Genomic DNA, 22,831 nt, shown 5'->3' with positions numbered 1-22,831 from the left:
CTTTTGTCTGTGCTGATGAACATCTGTATCATTGCAAAAGGAAAACATGTTTATTACAGGTGCAGCAGTTCATGTGTTAATTAATGCATGGGAAAAGTTGAGTCAGAACATGAACACATGCAAATACAGTGTACAAGTGCACAAGTATTCCTTGGCATAGCAACCTTGCGTTCTCACTAAATGGGGAGTACGTGGGGACCTGAATGTTAAAAGGGGTGGGGGGACCAGGCACATGGATGTACCCCCCCCACTACCAAGTGTGTAAACGCCTTCGATCGTGGACTCCCTATTGTTCCTCTATTGTTCACACTGACTTTTCGGAAGACCTGTCATATGTTTTGTACACGTTTTCCAACCGTGAACTCTTCGGCAACTGTGGACCCTATTGTTCTCTGTTGTTATAGGTCCACAATTGAAGGCGTTTACACACTCACACATACACACTTGTGTCAAAACTTGAACACGTGCAAATACAGCATACATGTACATGTGCACGTTTTCAATGGCAAAGCAACCTTGCGTTCTCACTATGGTGAATACGTGGGGACCTGCATGCTACATAGCACAGAAAGTGCGGACAAAAACTTGCAATTGGGCATGTTTTGTAAGACGTATACCTTTGCCTACCAGAACCAGTTCCAGCACTTCATCCATCCAGCTTCCAAACCCAGCTGCCCGCCGCACTACGTGTAGCTGTTGGGCCCGGTGCATCCTTGCTAACGATCATTGTGATCATGCCTATTCGGTGTCAAGTCCTTCTGCAACTTCTTGCGCCGGTGCATGAATTTGGTTCCAGTTAAGCTTTTATGGGATTACCTTGGAATCCTTTGATCAAGCAAAGTCCATTAAGAACTCAATTGGTGTAATTTCGGGTCCAGGAAGTCCCAAGAGGTCCTGAGAAAACACATGGGCCCCTCAAAAATATCGTCCTGATAGAATCCATGTGTTGACGCCAGACAGCACATATCGTTGATACATGCACAGATGATTTATGTTGAATATAAAAATTGGTTGAGGCCTGATGACATGGAATCTCAGAGTTCAAAGCCCTTGATATTTCGCACAATTTTTCACAACCTTCTTGCCAAATTATTAGAAATCATGCAATAAGACTGTGCGACAATGCTAACATGGACCGATATCACACAAGTCACTGAGCTGATCACGCAACGAACATGCGTCATCCCTACAGCAAAACTGTATGTAAAGTCATTGGGTTTTATGTATACAAAGTCAATAGGAGAAATTAAATCTTCAAAATTAAATTAAAAAATCCAATTTTGATGCCAAAGTGACATCATGCTTCTACATTTATCTGTGCTGGTGGTCTTTGCTTGTAACAAGTTTCATTTTCTGAAGCGGTCACAATCTACACCATTCTGGCTGTTGAAAAACCTGTACAAAACCTATGGGGAAAAATAAATACTCAAAAATTCAATAAAAAATAAGGTGATGATGTCATCATGATGTCATTATTTAGGCAATGATTTTGCATCAAGGTCTTCACTGGCTATAACTTTGATGATGATTGAGGATCGCAAAGTATCCGAAATTGTGCCTTGAAAACGTGCACAAAGTCAATGAGATAAAATCAATAATAAATTATGTGATGACGTCATCATGACGTCACGTTTCTAGGACCATCTGTGCATAAGGGTTCTTCATTGGTATTGGTTTGATGAAGATCGAAAGTCGTAAAAGCACTAAAGTGGCGGCGACAAAAAATTTGCACAAAACAAAGTGGTTTTAGGTCAGAAGAAGAATAAGGAAGAAGAAGAAAAAGGAAGAAGAAGAAAAACGAGAGGTCATCTGTCTGTTTGCCAACAGAACAGAGGGATTTTTTGCATTCTTTTGTACATTTGAACAACTAAGGCATCATCACATCAAGTCATTTTTTGTATATAACACCTCTCTTTCAAGTTATCTGCAATGTTTCAACCAGATAGAACGTGTATTTCAGGAGATATAGGGTCTTAAGGAGTGTACCTTTAATGTCACGTAACTTGTCAATTGATGACCTCATAATCCCATGAGGTAAATTTTTGTCTGTCGCGAATTCCCTTCTAGATATCTGCAAAGTTTCAACCAGCTGGGACGTGTACTTTTGGAGATATGTGTAAGGTCACAATACTGGCCCACTTTCATGATGCAAAAAATGAACTTTAATTTATCAGATGATGTAACCATTTTCAAGCTATGTTTGCTTGAGATTATAGTTGTACATGTATTTGAGAGATAAATAAAGATAAATAATTCAGTGTAAATGCGAGTCTATAATTTTTATTCACGTTGAAGAGCAAATTTTAGTTCAAAATGGTGCCCAAAAATGGGACATTGCTTGAACAAAATTTAATGAACTCAATTACTTTACTTATAGCTCACGTATTTTATCACAATGGTCATATTTTTTGAGTTAAGCAATGAAGTAATATTTTGGCCCTTTACAAAAAAAAAAAAATAAATCCACGTTCCAAAATGGCAGCTGAACCTGCGTTAACGTTCGTTTCACATCGTGTCCACCAAACCATACCATGACGAAAAGGGCCAGAATCATCATTTACAAGCCTCACCCTTACCTGTAAAAGCCATTTTTATTCAAAATGAGCTTAATAAACATCGTTTAAAATGTGTGCTAGACCATAATTACCCTCGAGGATGAGAAAACATCAGCATATCGATCGCTATAATTTTCGTGTCCATTTTGTAACTAACGTAAAATGTCCACATGTTTTAACTGGTGATCAACGCAGTCTGACTAGTGGTCGTACACGTGCAATGGTACCCTGCATGGATGACCTAAAGGTCAATTGTTTTAGGCTCGATTACGTCTTTTCCGAGATAAAGCTATTCTAAGCACCGTGTCCACCACGCGCCGCTTTCGCGTCTCTGTGTAACGAACGGAGAAAGTTGCTGCGCGCGACAGCTTTCCCTCCAACAATCAGGAAAAGAGCAGCCAATATCCGGAAAAAGAGCAGCCAAAAGGTTTGTATCAACTTAAATAGATTTTATTTTCTGTATTTTTTTGTGAAAAGAGGTCAGATGGCATTGTAAAAGGCAAGATTTTAATGGATAGTCAGTGGGTGATTTTTGGGCTTTGTAGCGGACCGCTTGGATGGTTTCGTGTGAATCGTGTCCATGTTTAACGAACGGAAGAAAAAAATAGTAAACATCTGAAGTCCCGCTTGAAATTGCAAAACGACAAATAATTTACACTTTTTAAGCTAAAGTCCATCACAAAAATCAACAAACTTAAAGAATAGCCTTGCCAAGTTCAAGAAATCATCAGTGTTTCACGTTCGTTACACACCGGCACTTTCGACTTCGCCCCATTCGTATTAAAATTCGCCCCATTTGTCATCCAATAGTATGGGGGCGAGTTCGCAGTGAATTAAAAGTAAATGGAGCGAAGTTGATGTAACACGTAGGCAAGTGATGTTTACACAGATAGGGGAACTTGCCTTTGTGGAACCCCTGGGGTCTTGTTCGAGTTTTTTTTTATGTTTCCACAAATCAAGCCACTGCCGGTTATGTTAAAAAATTGTTCTATTTAAATTTTATTTTTCTTCTATCTTATTTCAGAAGCCAGAAAGGAGAAAAAGATTCAATGGTTGGATCAGATTATATGTCTGTAGATTCACATGTCCTTGTGAAAGAAGCTTTAGTAGTAATTAAATCAAAGATTATTCGATTTCAACCATTCCTGTTGCCATTTCTGTAATTTCAGGACCCCACAAGAGCCTGCCGATCGCCAGCTCACTCCAGGGGATATAGTTGTAGTCGCATTTGAGGATGCATGGTATCCAGGTGCCATCAAGCGCATCATTAGTGATGAACTGGCAGTTATATACTGCATGGATCGTCCAAATAAAAATAAGCAAAGTTTTGTTTGGGAAAAAGATCTGACCGTTAACAGGAAATTCATTCTGTGTGTTGTTAATCCAAGTTCACTTATTCCAGATCCATCTTTGCGTTACTTTCACTTGGACAGCAAAGAAGTAGGTAAAATTAATGCACTATGCAGTGTCTATGCTAATAAGTATTTTTAAACGTTTATTGCCAAAAGTAGTTTTGTCTAAGTATGTCATCAGAGGTTTGTCTAAGGTCTGTAGTCAAAAGGTCATCAGTTTTTCAGCAAAGATGAGTCACCCAGGTGGCACGAACTGAATAAATTCAATGAAATTCATTTAATGAGATGTGCCATGTTCTTCAGATGGGATCGTCAGTGTATAGCCTCCACAATGAAATACAGTTTTTAAGAAACAAGATTAGAGTGAAAAATAAAATAGTCATTGACTCAATTTACTTGTTCCTCAGAATTGTTTAATGTTGCAAATGGGGCACATTTAAATATACATACATGTACTTAAGTTCACAATGTCAAAGATTTCAACTTCTGTGAAGCTCATGTATAACCTTCTTGCATGCATATAGGGCATTTAAAAATAGGCTGAAGTGGCTTATCAGATATGTAGATCACAGAGATGCTCCCAAGAAATGAAAAAGCATATGCATGTATTAACACCTGCACATAGTAACATAGGCAATTTTCTGAAGGTGAGGCAACTACCTTGAGGGCTCCAGTAAAGCAAGTCATAATAAACTTGTCACATGAAATGTTAGCTTTGATTCGAAATTTTTGGTGTCCGTGTCATTTTTGTAACTAACGTTAAATTACAGGACAAAGATCTTTGAAATTGAGGGTATCTGTTCTTTGGTTGTCAATGATAATGTCCTCTTTGAAGTACTTGCAAGCTTCGCAACCAGCTGTTTTCCTCAAGTCATCAAACTGCAAATCATTTAAAATTGTTGTGTGTGAAAAAGTACTCTTGTTAACGTTAGTTACGGTGTCCACCTTATTAAGATATCGTAAAATTAGTAACAATTAACATTTTTTTTAAAGATGACTTTCAGAAAGGAGGAAAAGCTTAACCACAACAATACAACTCCACCTTGTTTTTCTTTGACTTTTATTATTGCATGGTTGACTGCAAAGTGGACACCGTAACCAACGTTAACTTATGAGGCCCCCCTCTACAGAAAGCACTGCATGGAAGAAAATTTCTTGGGCCGATTATCTTCCCATTGCTATTTTCTGATAGAGGGTGGTCCATTGTCATAATTTAAAAGTAAATTAAACACCTTTCACTAGATTGAATTTTTACCTATGTGTCCCATTTTTGTTAGCCAGTATTGTGTCCTTACACATATAGGGCTTTAAAGCATGCTTCTATCATGTCACGTTCCTTGTAAACTGATGTCATCATCCCATGAGGTTAATTTTCGTCTATCACACATAACCTACCAGGTATCTGCTAAGTTTCAACCCGCTGGGACATGTACTTTTGGAAATATAGGGCCTCAAAGAGTACACCTTGATATCATGTGACTTCAAATGATGTCATTATCACAGGCCAATTTTCGTCTGTAACAGTTCCGTCACTAGTTATCTTAATGACTGTCATAATTAATACACACTGTTGACTTCCATCAAGTCAAGGCCCACTACACTCTTTTCATAATACACATATAAATTTAACCGACAACAGACTCCACAAACTTTGGACTTCAGTTCCGTTTAATTTGTACGTGAAACAAAAAATCAACATCTCTTCTATACCTGTTTGGAATAAGATGACCTAGATTGGGATTTCAGAAACAAACACAGTATGTTTCCCTTGCCTACTTTAAAGAATAATGGGCAATGAATGATTTCATGAATAGTTGTTTCAAATGCAAATGGTAAAAACAGCTATCAACAATACTGTGTAGTGCACTCTGTGACTTTCTTGTATTGAGTAGCGCATTTGCATATCTACAGAGCCATACAAGTGCAGGCCAGCATCTGACAATAGTGATCTGAACAGGGTATTGTTTCTGCCCTGCATTTGTTCACTGGTATGAAAAGCTTTTGTGATTCCCCCACCCTGTGGAGCGGGCAGAAACATAGTAATCAGATCACTCTGCTTCAGAGCCTCATTGCCTTAACATCACTTTCTGCTACTGCACTGCTACTTGCTGCTACTATACATAGTTACATTGTATGAAACATTGTTATATCTATTTGCCTTGGTGCATACATCATTAGTGATTGGCATGGGTCGAGGGACGCTGCATGCAATCCTTGAGTTCCTCACACCTAAAGTGTAGCAGTGCTCTACGTACTGCCAGCTATACGATGTTGGTCGAGATCACTGACTGTCGTTTTTTTTTTTTATTTGTATAAATATAAGTTCTCTCACGCTTTGAGGCATTGTACAAATTGTAAATAAAATACTGAATGTAGTATTCGTGCCGCCACATTCCCCGTTGTCTTTGTTTATTTATTACTTTTAACTGAGTCCTTATACCACTCGGTTACATGTAACTTGGGATGCATGTACAAGAAATGTACATGTACATTGTGTACATGTACCGGGTAATGTGCATACATGCATGCATTAATGGAGCGAACATGACAAAATGTGCATGCCATTTTTATGTACGTACAAGTATGCCTATGTGTACATGTACATAATCCTACATGTACATTTACATGGACATGTACAGCAGTGATCTCAAGTAAGTACCCTTTCGAGTTTGAGGGAAGGTCGTGCGTGTTACGAGCGCTGGCACTCGCCCTATCTCGCTCGACATTTGCTCGTTCTTACACGACGGGCACACTATGGGTGCATGAAGAGCGCACGAAGGAAGAATAAGACTGCAGCAGTACCCCGCAGTCACTGTTCACTGACCCGTGAAAGTACTCCCATCACCCTAATTGGAACGCTCACAAGTCCTGCCCGTGTAGAATGTCGTTAGTCTGGCCCACTGATGATGGCTTAAAACCACACACAACACAACCACAGCTTCGATGATATAATAGATCGCATTTTATATTCCGCTGGGACATTTTCCTCGACCATGGAATAAAATACCATACGGTTAAACGTTCATTCAAAACAAAAACGATCAAAACGGGCTGTATAAACTTCACATAAGAGAACATAACCACGGCCGCCTTCCCCTCCAAGGTACAAGTTTTGGGAAACAAAAGTTGTTCTTTCTACACACACACCCACACAAAAAAGCCACATTTTCCGAACGATCTACTGTATAAAAAGTGCCCACACATTGTGGATCTACACACACTGCAAACCCTAATGGATCCTGGCACTGCGCCAAGGCTTGCTGCGCCATCGTGGGTTCCAAAATAGACTTGGGATCAAGTTGGTCCTGGTTCGGTGCCGTCCACCTTTCTTGCGACGTGCATAAGGCCACCGTTAATGCAGTCAATAATACATTCTGTCATTGCTAGTGTTTGGTCAGAAAATTACCTTGGTTTTATGAAATGTGTTATTTCACTTTATCTGTAGCGATTTTTGTTTTTAAGTTGGTGCCCTGATTTTGGAATACAAATTTTAGAGGACAGAATAAAACCAAAGTATTTCTATGATCTCAAGACAAAATGATGGTCTTCAAGTCGGAGGGAATTAAAGTACTTTAATTTTTCTTTAAACAAACAAACAAACAAACAAACAAACAAACAAACAAACAAACAAACAAACAAACAAACAAACACCCCAACAAACAAACAAACAAACAAACAAACAAACAAACAAACAAACAAACACCCCAACACCCCAACAAACTAAAAACACAACAAAACAACAACGATAGGCTGGGGGTTTGAACTCCCCCCCCGCCCCGCTTGTGAGTTTGCTCTTTGTGGTATGTGTTTTTACAAATTTTTTTTTTGAATACCGTAATTTTCGTAAGATAAGAAATGGCTTATACATTGATCCCCACGCCAAAAATGTCCCAGTGGCTTATAATCTGAGTGATTTACACTGCAACATTTGAAGAATGAAATCAATCAGTTAACGTTGCAGCGAAGTCCGGGCCGCCGCCAACCTCGCCGCGGCCAGCCACGCGTGCCAGCGGCGCAGAGCTTCAGGCTCGGGCGACAAGGCGATTATGTTTTTGTTGGTCAGCGTTTTATGCATTGGCTCTACTCACAAGTTGGAGATAGTGAAAACAGTCGAGAGACTGCATGAACTCGTAAATGTACCGTAAGTACCGTTCACACCTCACAAATCGTATTGGGTCTGTTCTTTTTTGCCCGTTGTGTAATCCATGTTGTTCATCATGTGCTATCTGCTCTAGAATTCGTCATGGGGTTCAAGTTAATTGCACCATGTCCCCCACACACCAATGGGAATTATAAACCTATTTTTAAATAAATTGTTCAAAATGTGGAATTATGACAGAAAAATTAAAATATAATTTTGCGTGTATTTCCAGATATATTTCATGATTAACTTTCACGAATGTAAAATTAATTTAATTGATTGAGTAATGGTTCATATTTGAATAATTGTTTTCTTTTGAAGTTAGTCATAAGCTTATGTATCATCCTTAGTTTTAATTTTCATTGATTTATTATTGACCATCTAATCCTTTTATTGCTTTTTAAATTGACGAACCAAATCCTCTGATTTTGCAAAAATTTACTTTTCATATGTTTAAATACTAAAGTTTCGTTTTGTGTCCTTATTTTTTGATTTAATATTTCTAGTTGTCAATGGCCCCTACAAATGATTTTTTTGATTCAGAAAGAAGCTTGGGCACGGTGTGCGACCATTGAGGCGAGTTAATGCCCAATACGTGTACCTGGTAACACGGTGGGCTAGGTGATTGGCCAGCTGAAGGACATGAACGCCCAGTATTAACACGTGGGCATCACGTGGCAGGTTTCTCATGTTTGCTGAGCAACAGTATTGGCTTTGTACACGTTTTCAAGCCACAGTTTGGGTAACTTTGAGATATTTGATCATCATCAAAGTTAAGGCCAACTAAGACCTTAATAAAATTTTTGGCTTAATTTATGATGTCATGATGTCATTCACTTTTTTTGGTGATATTTGATTACTTGATTTTCCACTATACATTTTGTAGATGTTTTTTCAAGAGCCAGTGTTCAGCACTCTTGTCAATCTGATTGAATTATGTAACATTCACGAAATGTTAATGTTTACTATTTCTGATATTTCCATAGTTACAGGTTGTATATATTTTGAAATGCTTTCTTGAAAATGCTGAAACAGCTTGCAGTTGTTTTAACGACCGTCAAACCTCTAGTTTGTATTTAATTTTTAATGTATAAACATTCGTGAAATAAAAAAAGTTGTATATTCCTATAGTAATAATTACTTTCTGTTTAAAGTGATTTTAAAATATTTCAATCGCTATAAGCTTTCCAGACATTGTTTATATAAAAATAGGGTTTGATTGTTCCCCTTGAAGAAAATGGAAGAGTCTGAGTCATATGAACGTGACTGACCATCCAGGATGCACCTCGCCCGTCGACATGCATCATGCATGTTTGGAAAGTCGTTAACATTCAGGTGATCTGCTCAAGTGCACAATACGGGCAAAATTTTGCACCGAAGGTTTTGTACGGTGACATTATTTTATTTCACATCGCATTTGCGTGAAGTACAACTCAAAATTCATGATGTAAAGGTAAATTAATGGACTGTAATACAGGTTCCTTTAATGCAGGTTCACACCGATAATTCGCCAGAGGGCAAATTATGTTCAACATTTGCCAACTCTCAAATAATCGGCGCGAACATAATTTTTTACGTAAGTTGGTGCGGAATTTGTGCTGCAAATTTTCTAAACTGAAACCTGCTTCACAAAATTGGCAGCTGATAATGCTTCTTGAAGTCCAAACTGCATTTCAACATACTGTCAACTCTCATTATTACGAAATTCACATAGAAACGTTTGTAGTATCAGAAATTCATTGTAGGGTTTAACATAGGGCAGTGGCTTCGGTGCATTGTTGTACATATGCACATTTATTTACTTATGTGCATACATAAGTAAATATATATAACATATAATATATATAACATGGTTGATGTCATATCGAAAAGATCTCTTGGTTATAGTTAATCAACTATACTGTGATGTGTTTAGAATAATAAAATTCACTGTCATATGAAACCATGTTTAATGTGCATGTGAGATTAACAAAAAGCAAATACATATGAAGGCATCGACCAAGGGATTTTTTAAAAGGCTTTCGATCGCCATGGATGACAATGAAGCTAAACAGCATGCACATGTAGGCCTGCGTGTACATGCATGTAAGTAGTCTTTCCAACACAAATTGTGTCACAGAGAGACATTTTTATTTAATTTTCCGTCTGTCTTGTGATTTTCAAAAACTAGCTGCATAGCATTGATAGTCCGAGTTAATTTGCCCACTGTGGCGCGGCCGCCCATGCGCGAGATAGTTGCTGAAGAAGCATGATATGAAGGAATATTGCCATTGGATAGCTGTGTCTTGCAAAATGTATGTCATGAAAAAGCACAGTCTCATTGGCGGGTACACTGTTTGGCGATTAGTTGGGCTCTTGAGATGCGGCAGTAGTCAAGCGAATGTATTTGGGCGTATTTTTATCGGATTTGGGAAGGGAATTTTTGTTTCGACATTTGTGTAATCAATGTAAAAATCCCTGACTTTTGATTTGTGCTTTACGCTTCTCATGACCACAGGAAACTGGCAAACTGTGTCTGTGTATCACGTTGTTAGCACGAGTGACGTATTTGGAGGGGCGGGCGATTAGCTGGAAACTGCTCGTTTCAAGTACGAGCAGTATATCTTCAAATTAAATACATGAACACAGAAAACACAAACACAGACATGAGATCAATTTGTGTGACTTAACCTGCATTAAATATGACAGCAGTGTTTTGTTGACTTGCAACTGTAGAGCTGCATTCGTATACAACGTTCATGTACATGTAGTGGAACGTTTGCAACCTTTATTTGCAGAAACTGTGCATTGACTGGTTGCCGCATTTCCCTCACGCCTTCTTTGGCAACAGTTCGGCCCGGCGTGAACCAGTGTCATGCACAGCTTTCAGAAAAAAGTTTCTGTCGTCAAGGGGTTAAGCACAGGTTCGGCCGGTAGCCCGGCCGGTTGAAGGGGATTAAAAGCTATCGGCCAGAAAGGGGCTGGCCTGTAGACAAACCGGCCAGCATTGGACGTAGTGCCTTACCACTCTCCCTCCCTCCACCCAACCCGGCGTCAGCGCTCTTGCGCTTCGAAAGAGGAAGAACATAGCGGACGCTCCGCCAGGGATTGTTAGAGATGGGGACACACTACCAGTTGATTGAGAATTTAGCAAATGGCGTAATAGACTATGGAAATGTGCAAATGTTCTTGCCTGCTTTTCACTGTCCCTCATTGCTGATGAACGATATAATTTCAGCCCAGTCTCGGTGACTCCTGATATGATTGTGGAGACCAGTAAGTGAGGCACATCTCTGCTTATCTCTGCAGCTCCGCATTGATATCTGCGGGCACGTCATTGCTCAGCAGCCTTGTTGTATGTATCGTTAAAGCAGGTAGCTTCAGCGCTGACCATGGAGTGCCATGTTGTCCTATCAGCTGCCAGGTTCTCCTGGTTATCAGGTGGTATGCCCCCCTTGTTTAGTGTGCACTTTATTGTTTATAGTACTTCTTCTGTTCACCTCTGGGCCAATGACCATAGGATAGCTGTCCATAGAGAGTGTGGCATAGGAGGCAGCTGGCTGGCATTCTAATGACATGGCCAACCCACTTCCACTGTCGTCGAAGAAGGGTAGACTCAAGAGGCACCATGCCAGCTCTCCTGAGCTCAGTGTGAGGGACTTTTTGCCACCAGTGGAGACCCAGAATCTACTGAAGACAATGGGTGTGAAATATCTGGAGCTGCTTCAGGTGCCTCTGATAGAGACCCAAGCCTTGTAGCTGTACAGAAGTGTGGAAATGGTGACTGTGTTGTACACTGCCAGCTTGATGTGTATGGTAAGGGCCTTGCTTGTGAAACTTGTGGGCGTTAAGCGCCCATAAGCCAAGGAGGTGAGGTTGATGCAATGTTGTACCTCACTAGTGACATCACATGCGGTGGTGAGAATGGTGCCAAGATAGGTGAAGTTGTTGACGTTTCTCAGGGCCTTACCACCGATTGAGAAAGTTGGTTCCTGCCCTACCGGTACATTTAGGAGGATCTCTGTCTTCCTATAGTTGACTGAGAGACTGACACAATAGTAGGTCTAAGTTGTGGTACAGTATATTTAGAGTCCTCTGGAGACCATCGGTGGTGTGGCTTGGGAAGGCTGCATCAGCATATTGAAGATCGAAAAGTACATCCATTGAGGTCTTTGTTGTCACCTGAAGGCGGCGGAGATTGAATAAGCTCCCGTCCAGGCAGTAGTGGATGTTGAGGTCACCGCCACCAGGAATAAGTTAAAGATGACTGAAGCTAAAACACAGCCTCGCTTGACGTCAACATTAATAGCAAAGCTGGCCAACTGGTCGCCTCCTACAATGACACATGCAGATATGCCCATGTGAAATTCTTTCAGGATGGCCAAGAAAGTGGGCGACAGCCGAACTTGTGTAAGATGCTGCACAGGAGATCACCATTGATGGAGTCAAACACCTTTGTGAGGTCTATGAAGGCTAAGAAAAGGTCCTGGTGCTGTTTTCAACATTTTTCTTGCTGAAGGCGAGTGACGAAGATCATGTCGGTGGTACTGCACTCATGTCTAAAGCAACACTGGGTCTCAGGGACGAGAACATAGCCATGTCTAACAGACAGGCTAGGTTGACTCGGGCAAGGATTTTACCAGCCATTGTAAGGAGACAGATGCCCGGGCTATTCCCACACTCAGCCCTATCACCTTTACCATTGTAGATCTCGATGATGTTGGCATCCTTCCACTTCTGGTGTAGACACCTACAGCTCCAGATATCATAGAGGAGGCGAAGGAGACGGTCACTGAGAGACTGTCCCCCTGTGTTTAAACACCTCCGTAGGAACTCCATCCAGACCTGTGGCTTTGTTGTTTTTCAACCTACGGATGGTTGTTTTGAGCTCTGTGATGTCAGGCAGATGGTAAAGCTCTAATGGAGATGGGGAAAGAGTCTGGAGGTCGTCAAGAATGGAACAATCAACGAGTTTCTTGTGGTTCAGAAGCTCCTGGAAGTGCTCAGCCCATCTCTCAAGGATACTGTTTTTGTCTTTGAAAAGGTTGCCGTCCTTGCCTCTGACTGGTTGAAAGCACTGCTGTGGTGGGCCATACATGGCTTTAACAGCATCATAGAAGTTATGGATATCATTGTTGCCCCCATCGTTTTGGATTTTGAGTGCCTTTGACTTCCACCATTCGTTTTTCAGTCTCCGCAACTCAGTCTGCACTGTAGAGCACAAAGTCACCCATTTGGCCCAGAGGTTGATTGAAGCAGGATGCCTAAGAACTGTGTTGTGGAAGCTGTTCTTCTGCTCGAGAAGAGGACGGATGCTGGCTTATCGAACCAGTCCTAGTGATGTCTATCAACAAAACCCAGTGCAGACTTAGAGGCCACGAGAAGTCAGTTGGCGATAGCTTGGCACTCAGTAGTGACTTTGGTGGTGTGTTGGGGTTTGAAGCGGAACTCTGGTGTCTGGGTCGATCACGGAGTGAACATTAATGTACTTGGAATGCTTCTGTTTGCAGGAAAGAGGATGAATTTGAAGCCGGAGTGTGGTCCTTTTGAGACAATGATCTATCCATCTTTCAGCTCCCTGCATAGCCCTGGATAGGAGCACATCACAGAGTTCAGACTAGCAGACTCTGACAGAGCTGATGAGGTGCCAGTGCTTGGACCAGGGATGGATCCATGATGTCTTGTGCATGTTCTGCAGCTGGAACACTGTATTGGTGATTGAGAGCCCTAACTTGGAGCAGTGAAGAAGCGCATCCCATTGCTGTTGATGTTTCCTACGCCATGACGTCCAATACCACCAGTCGATACATTGTGCTGGGATCCCACTCTAGTGCTAAAATCTCCCAATAAGGTAATCTTATCGCCAGGGGGGATAGCTCTGAGAATGGAGTGTAGGATATCATGGATACGTCAGATGTTAAGGTTAAAGCATATGCACAAATCACCATACGGTGGCGTAGCCGTTATTACCCAGGGGGAGCTGGAGGGTTGTGATGCGCTCATTGAGGCCTTTTTGGGACTCAGGAAGAGAGTGGAGCAAAGATATTTTGATGGCAAAACTGACACCAAGCCTTTCTGGAAGAATGTATAGCCACTTCCTTTTTCAGACAGCGAACTGTGGTGTGCAAGACGAGTCTCGCGTCAGTGTTGTAACGTTGCAGTTTCGTGGCAACAAGTGCTGTTCGGTGCTGAGGGCTGGAGCCGTCCTTGGAGTCTATCAGGGTTGTGATGTTCCTGGTGGTGACCACAAGAGATAGTCAGTGTTTAATGTACTTGTTTTTACGACTGCAGGATTGGGATGCCCTGACAGATGCAATTTTCCACCCCGGAGGTGATGGAGCAGACAGTGGTTAGACCACCTTTTCTAGGTCCCTCCTTGAAGTTTAGGTAACCAGTGTGGATCCTAAAAAGGGCTGCTCAGTCACTAAAGGTGCTGCCGAGGAGGACTGCTGCTCCAAGTCGTAGTCCTCCATGACCACTTACCTCCAGCCGCTGTACATGCTAGGACGAGACTAAGGGTTCCCAGCTCCATCCAAAGCCTGCCCCATCGCCTCGAGCCCAGTCGCCCTAGGACTTTGGTATATTTGGAGGAAGATGAGATTCAAGCTGAAAGTGAAACGTGTGCAGAAGGAAGTTTAAAGTGGAAGGGGGTGCGCAGACTCCAACTCACTATCTTGACCACCTGATGAGAGACCCGATGGCATGGGAGGATCCACGACGACTGGCCTGAGGGGCGGCTGCATCACCCTCCTGGAAGCCCAGTTTGTCAGGCACCACCTAGTGCACGGGCAAACAACAGAGTGAAATCTGCTAAGGAGCTCACCCAGCTTTGGTTTGTCAATCAGAGTTTCCTTCTAGGCAGGCTGCCTCCCACAGCTAATGAGCCCCACCTTTGTGCAAATAATGTGGGTAGGTATTCAGTAGTAGACTCGGCCCACTTTTGGTGAAGGAAAATTTAACATCTAGCTCTTCCTCCATCAATGCAAGAGCTCAATTAATTTGTTTTGTAACAGTATTGACATGTGCCGCCATTGTCTAACATCTTCCAAGTCATACAAGGCATCACAACAGATTCAATAAATGTGATTTAAATTGCTATCCTGGCAGGGTCGCCCAAAAACTGTAACTGCATCTCACTTTTTACAACCCAAAATAGTGGAAATGAGAGACTGAAATATATGTACAGTCAACAAACTTTATTCCAAAAGTAAATGAAGAAAGTAAATGAAAATACATAGAAAGTAAACGAACTTATGCTGTACATAAACCAAACGGCAGCAGTGCAGTCCTGCTGGAACTGGCAACATAAAACAAACATAATATACCCGGCAGTTGCTCAGTCATGGAGTGCACTCTGGACTGAGACAGCCAACAGTTTTATAGGAGAAACTTAAAGAAATTCCTCAGTCAAAAGTGTCCAAGTTGCAGGAACATGGTGGTGGACAATAAAGTCAAGGTTAACAATAAGGGTCCCAACCCACAGTGGAGAGGGTTAATCTTCTGAAGTTCCCAATCCTCCAAAGTAAAATACATATTAGTTGCAAGTTAATTCAATGTAGAATCCCAATCAGGGACCCTTCTGGTTGAGGCTATACAAGGAATTAGAGAAAAAATAAAATACCAAACACTGCTGTTGTACACCTGGTACAAAAAGTTTATATTAGTTACTTCATGTAAACACACCTGCAAATTTGAAGTCTTTACAAGCCTATGTGTCGAGAACCACCTGAATAAGATCAAACTTGGCATAAATCCATATCAACTCATGTTAAATGTGAAAATTTTGGTAATGTCATGGTGGCATCATTACATGATTTTATTTGTTGCTTTTCTCATATTTTTGGTGAGGTGCAAAGCAAGTGCGAGCCTATAAAATACCAATTTCTGTCCGTCGGGCGGGCTGTCCGTCCATCTGTCGGGCCGTCCGCTCAATGGTAAAGTTTTTACTTGTGGTTATAGTATGTGCCATTTGTGCTCATTTATTTCAATCTCAAATTTATTAATATCAAGTCTTTATGTGGGATCGTGGCTTTAAAATGTTGTTTACATACATGTGCATATTTAATGAAGAAATTGAACCCAAAACGTTAAAGTTTTTACTTAATACATACAATGTACATGTGAGTGCTGTACACTCCTGTACTATGCACACACGTCTATACAGTGTGTGCCACACATGTAAAGGGAGACAGGTTAGGATGACTGGGTATTAAAAAGGGGAAAGAGCAGGAGATTGACGAGATGATGGAAGGGAGAGGTAGAGTTGGAGGTAGATGAGATGATGGGTTGGAGGGTGGAGTAGGAGATGGATGGGATGATGGGATGTGGATGGAGTAGGAAGTGGATAGGATGATGGGATATGGGTTGAGTAGGAGATAGATGTGATGTGATGTGGTTAATACCTTTACAGTGCCATTCATTTTACATCTATGATGTAGTCATTTATCAGCCATTTTTTCTTTTCCTCCTATTTTTAAAAATTTTGGCAAGCCTGCACTTTGTTAGCTTGATTCCTTGTTTAATTTCAGTGCCATTTTAATTTGCATGGATGACTTTTCAGTGCCATTTGTAATTTGTATGGGTGGCTCTACATGTATATATGTGCTACCGGTACTGTTGTAGTAAAGAAATTGAGATTCATATCAATCAGCAAGCCATGGCGACTTCGCCATTCTACATGTAGTTTCATTCTTTCTGACGTGTCCTGAACAAAATCAGGTATTTTCAAAGGTATCCAAAATGATATGTATCCAAAAATAATGATCAAATGATCTAATAGATATTTCGGAAATGTACTAATCTGCTATAATGCAAGCATCAAGCAAGGGCTGGGTGTGGTGGTAAAAAGTTTCTTCAAAGTGTTTTCTGACTATAGAGGGCAAAGTTTATGTTTATTAAAGAATGACCTATGCCAATCTATAGCCTATATGCAAGTGGTATGCCTTTAAGAAGATATTCCTGTGACCTGTTTAAAACAAGACCGGTCTCACATGGATTGCTCCCAGGCTGTGCATGTGGAAGTGTCTGAGCAGCTTAATGTGTCTCCTGTACAAGGTCCAGGTCTCACATCCACAGAGAAGGCTGGTGAGGACCACTGTCTTGTACACTTTCAGCTTAGTGGACTGTTGAACGTTGTGCTGGGTCTTTCTGCTAGACTTCTTATGATCAATGTACATGTAGATTAGTGTGCTGTTTCAAAATTTTTGTAACATGATGATGCCATCAAAAATTTTGCAAAAACATTCCAGGCGAATTTCAATTTACATAAAAATTGCAATCGCAAGTAGTACCTCTTTCACTCATGATTAAATATTTGAAATGACGTGATAAAACATTTGAAATGACATCATGATGGTCTCATCATATGATTTATTATAAAATGTTGAGTTTTTCATTTTCTTGAATAGATCGGTTTTTACCGTGAATTCAGTCAATTTTCTTTGAAACATCATGCGTGCAGAGGAAATGCAGGTATTATTTGCCCCCTGCAATGATGTCGCTATGACATCATTCACTAAATTGATACTTTGGACAGTACTCACTTGCAGGTATGTTTCTCTCTCAGATACAAATTGCTGCACTCGCAACTGTTTGGGAAACTGGAGGTGTTTTGATATGAAGATACTGGATAATGCAACAAGAGAGGTGGTGCACTTGAATCGTGGCCTGAGATGCACTAGCTGCTGGTGTCCATGGTAAGCGGCTCATCTTCAAGAAAGTTTATCATACATTTTTTGCTGTTTGGGTGATGGCCAAAATAGCCCTTGTTCACTCTAAATTCCATAGGATACCACATCTTTTCGTTCTTCACGTGACTGTTTGCCTTTAAACGAACCCAATTATCTACAGACTTGGCTGATATTTAGATCATCTGAGGTGTAAACAGAATCATTATGATGAATTTTTGAAGGATTTTGAAAACGGAAAAAATAATAGTCATGCCGGCCCAGCATCATCAATGTTGAAAAATGCCCCGGCACGAAGTGGTTAAAAAAGTAGGTTGTGATGACCGTGCAAAAACAGTGCTGAAAATATACATGTACATGTGTGATACGATTTTGCCCAAACATCAATGCAGTGACAGTTGAAATACATGGTACGGTATCACTACCAGAGTAGTGATACCGCACAATCTGGGCTGTTTTTACAAGGCTACAGGCCTGGCTGAAATACTCGGGCTTCAATAGATTTTGTCTGTCAGGCTAGAGTTGCCACCAGACAGTAATTTTTGTGGGTGTAAACGTCCATTAAGCACTTCGTGCCGGGGCAATGTTCAATGTTGATGATGCTGGGCCGGCATGACTATCATTTTTTCCGTTTTCAAAACCCTTCAAAAATTCTTCATTTTATTTAATACAGCAACAGCCTCCTCATATTTCAGCAATCTCAAAAACGAGGATAAGGAGTTAGTAATTACCGAGTTGCAGAATTCTGTTGGCAAGGCTGACCAAATCCTTGGAAATGTATTAATTGCATCCAGATGTAGAGATCTAGCCTGCAAATGTTTAAACGTTAAAGCAGTATCATATCTGTGGTTAGTGATGATGTCCCTATTGACCGATTCACATTTAATTATATTAAACTGGCACTTGACAACAAATGAAATTATTAAACAATTACGGCGACATGATAAAGAAGACCATTTCAAAGCTGTAAGTCGGTCAGAGTTTGACATTTCACCAATTTGTTGACCTAGGATAAATTGGGTCACACACTTCTGGACACGCTCAAAAGCTTCCATCTGCATCTTAGTTGCTTGGGAGCCAAGCAGGTACTCCTTACTCCAACAGGGCAAGAACTAGGCTCTTATACAAGCATAATTTGGTGGGGACAGAAGAATTAAAAGCAACAGACTTAATTAGTCAGTGCATTCTGTAAGCACGGGAAACAACATTCTCAACGTGATCATTCATGTTAATTGGGAATTCAGAGTAACACTGAGATACTTTGTGCCGGGACGTGGCTAGAGCTGCCGTAAAAATTGAGATCCTCAGCCCACTTTTCAGCTATGATTCTCGGCCCGTGCTCGAGCGAACATGGTGAAAGAAGGCAGATCCTGGCTCTTGCATATATGGTAATTGGCCTTTGTGTGTAGCCCAGAAATGAAAAGACCTAATTTGCATCATAATCACCAGCTTCACAATAGTCCCCACTATGAAAAGAGGCAATGGGAATGTGGAAGCGTGAGTAGAGCCGCATGCCACCAAACAATCAGCCTTTTCACCGTGTAATTCAAAGGGTGTAGAGCACGCAGGGCCACAAACCGAGAAATTGCGGTTTGGCAGGTGGCCAAACGAGGCTTGAATTCTTGGAGTTGGCTTTTGGAAAGAAATTCCCATCGTCAAGGGGTTAAATGAACCAGTGACTGACAATGGAGAATTACCAAGAGTATAAACAGGCAAACACAAATTACCTTTTCTAACAACATGCATTACCTTAGTAGAAAGTGGGTTTGCAGTAGCACCATGGACGTATCTCTTTTGTGAGTATTTGCGGTTCTGAAAAGAACCAGTGGTACTCGACGTTTCGAGCAGTATGCTCTGCTCGTCATCAGGAGAATGCCGAATACTGACTGGGAGTGGAGCTTAAGTAGTCTGGTGGAGGATTCTGGAGACAGGGATTAGTCTGATGATGCATGACGGCGGGAACTCTGGAGAAGGGATTAGGCTGGCTGGGTGATGCTTGGTGGAAACTTGCTCAGGTGTGGCAGTACAGATGTGGGTGTGGATGGGTAAACACGAGAAGAACTGGGGCAGGGTGCCAAGGGTATAGATGACCCATGAGGCGGACTAAGAAGGGTTGAGGATGGGGCGCCAGATGTCACTGATGGTGAAGCCTGTGTCTTGCAGAACTGCTCTGTTCTTGTGAATCTCAATTGCCTCACGAACACGGCGTGGATGCCATTGCTCTATGTTGGCAATGAGATGGGCTTGTTGCCGGTGGACTTGGTGGTCTTCAGTGCTGGAGTGTTTGATGATGGCAGATTTCTCGAGATCCCCCTGTTGTCCGTGGGCTCGGTGTTCATTGAGTCTGGTAGTGAGATCTCTGCCAGTTTCCTTAAATGTCGAGTACCACTGGTTCTTTTCAGAACTGCAAATACTCACAAAAGAGATACGTCCATGGTGCTACCGCAAACCTACTTTCTATTATACCTCTTCACCACGCAAACTTTCAAGACTTATCTATGCATTACCTTAGATTTGGTAGCATTAAAGGTCATTCTATTGTCAGTACTCCACTCATACAGTTTATCTAGGTCATGTTGTAGGACAGCAACGTTGGAATCAGATTTAATTGGGTTGAACATCAAGACATCATCAGCAAGTAAGACACAGTCAGATTTCAAACCACAGGTGATATCATTGATGAATATATTGAACATTAGGGGTCCAAGCACACTCCCCTGTGGAACACCTGACAAGACACAGGCCCATTCAGAGTTTCCACAGGAAAGCATGCCCTTTGTTGACGGCCAACCGGGAAATCTTTAATCCAGTTCCAAAGGGAACCCCTAATGTTGAACCTGACAGCAAGTTTGGTAAGCAAATGATGGTGAGGCATTCAATGAAAAGCTTTGGAGATGTCTTGAACAACAGCATCTATCCTAGGTGTGCTTCGCTTCTCCAGAATGGAAGCCCAAGCATGGTGAACGTTCAAAAGCTGGGTTACACATGACCTACAAGCAATTAAGTCATGTTGGTTTTTGTTGAGAAGACAATTGTCATTCAAGTGAGTCAATATACCATTTGACAAAATCCTTTCCATCAACTTGCTAACCAAAGAGGTGAAGGCGATTCCTCTGTAGTACTAAATAGAGAACGTTCACTGGACTTAGAAATAGGAGAGATTTTACTAAGTTTCTAGTTTTTCGGAAGTTGACCCTTAATGAGAGAGATTTGAAAAATGTTATAAAGAATGGGTGATATGGAAGACACGGTATTATGCAAAAAAGTAGCACTAATTCCATCAGGACCAGAGGCCTTCCCAGCGGGGAGAGACTTAATGATATTGTGAATGTCATTGGTGGTAAATGCAATAGAGGAAAACTCAGAAATAGGGAAATTGCAAGTAGGAGGATCATCGCTAACAGTAACAGGTGGTGACAAAACTGAAACAAAGTGACTATTGAAGGTATTAGCTATGTCAGTAGGTTTACTAAGAACTTGCGAACCTTGGTTAAATGAGGGGGGAGCCGGCGACTGTTTTCTACTTCAGACAAAGGCCCGGAATTGTTTTTTTGTTGTTGGATTTAAAAAGTTCATTAACAAATGTCTTGTAAGCCTCCCGGGTTTAGTACTCGACTTGGTTCCGTGATTGTTTATAAGTGATCCAGTCTTGTTGGTTTGCAGAGTGTCTTGCCCTGTTAACCACTTCCAGCCGGGGGCTCTGGTACTGGAGCCATAGGCCTTATATTCGTGGCCGGGGACTCCGAAATTGGAACTTTACTATTAAATAAAAAAAAAGTTGCCGGGCGTTTCTTAAAAAGTTTGGAGCTGTCAGTTGAAAAGTTTAAGCCATCATTGGCGGTAAATAAATTGGTCCAAGGCAATAATGGGTTGCTGGGGCCAGAGCATTGGGACTTTATTTTATAGCCGGGGTGACCGAACTTGTAAAAGCCTGGAGTAAAGGTACGAGCTGCTGAGAGTTGCCGGGTACTGCCAATCAATCCCTGTAGTCTTTCAGCACAGAGCGCGGAAATTAGCAGAGGTAATCCGTGTATTGTTTGTGCAGAGCGCATTCGTTTGCGCTGCCGGGCACTCGCAACGGATTATCGCTGCACTGCACTGAAGACAAAGCGTGGGCTGTGCGGGCTCATTATGCACCTGCACCCCATGAATGACTCGGCCCGGGCGCTGCTGGCCCTTGCCACATTGACTGACAGGGAATGGCCCTCGCTGCTTGAGAATAAAAATGCCGTGCAGTGGTTACATGTGTTCATATTGGGTATGGTGTTATTCAGAGCACAGACAACATGGCTGAAGTTATATCCAGAGAGTCCGGTTCTCCCAGTGAAAGCGAGTTTTATCTCAGTTCAGACGAAGGTTCTTCGTCTTCTTCATCATCGCTGTCACCTGCTCAAGTACAGTCAAGTACAGAAATTGACAGTGATGTACCCTTGGCGGTATATGCCAAGCGCAAGAGACAGTCCCATACACAGACCGCCGCGTCGACCAGCAGCAGTGCCGCACCGTTCCGGTGGACAGATGAAGACCGTACACCGCTGAAGTACGGCTTCACCGGTAATGGTGGTGCCGTTGATCCCCACCTGCATCGCAGCTCGACCTGCAGTGAAGCCTTTGAACTGTTTTTTGATGACATTCTCTACAACAAGATAGTGCAAGAGACCAACCGGTATGCCGTGCAGAGGCCCGCTATAACATCGGCGCACATGTGATCATGGACTGATCTGAACACTAGAGAACTGAAGGCCTTTCTGGGCCTTTGCATAATGACGGGAATTGCGAAGCACCCCACCCTTCATAGCTTCTGGTCCACTGACCCACTACTGAAGATGAGCCTATACCGGTCCGTCATGCCCCGAGATCGCTTCCTTGCCATCCTGTAGTCCCTGCACTTCAACAATAACACCGCCATGCCAGATGACTGCACCGACTGCCTCTTCAAAGTGCGCCCAGTCGTCGACCATCTTGCTCAGAAGTTTGCCACTGTCTATGTTCCTCAACGGAACATTTCCGTCGACGACTCCCTGCTGAAGTTTTACGGGCGTCTACCTACAACCCCAGAAAGAGGGCTCGCTTCGGCATCAAGATGTACAAGTTGTGCCAGAGCACCGGGAGTGCCGC

At 42.0% G+C, this 22,831-nt stretch overlaps 2 protein-coding genes across 3 annotated transcripts in view; both read left to right on the top strand.

Moving 5' to 3' along the window:
* Nucleotides 1-22,831, top strand: part of lipt2 (lipoyl(octanoyl) transferase 2) — a 447,804-nt gene that overhangs the window by 36,177 nt on the left and 388,796 nt on the right. The gene's annotated exons all lie outside the window — the stretch shown is intronic.
* Nucleotides 1-22,831, top strand: part of LOC110983239 (phospholipid scramblase 1-like) — a 93,125-nt gene that overhangs the window by 41,981 nt on the left and 28,313 nt on the right. For both annotated transcript variants that reach the window (XM_087145539.1, XM_087145538.1), the window contains exon 4: nucleotides 17,593-17,722. In XM_087145539.1, the coding sequence (XP_087001665.1) occupies nucleotides 17,593-17,722 (130 nt within the window). The remainder of the gene's footprint in view (nucleotides 1-17,592; nucleotides 17,723-22,831) is intronic.

Source organism: Acanthaster planci, linkage group LG14 (assembly GCF_054643075.1).
Source record: "Acanthaster planci isolate LZ-2023a linkage group LG14, COTS_SCS, whole genome shotgun sequence".
Lineage (NCBI taxonomy): Eukaryota > Metazoa > Echinodermata > Asteroidea > Valvatida > Acanthasteridae > Acanthaster > Acanthaster planci.
Note: the sequence above shows the minus strand (reverse complement) of the source record. Positions and strands in the feature narration are given on the sequence as shown.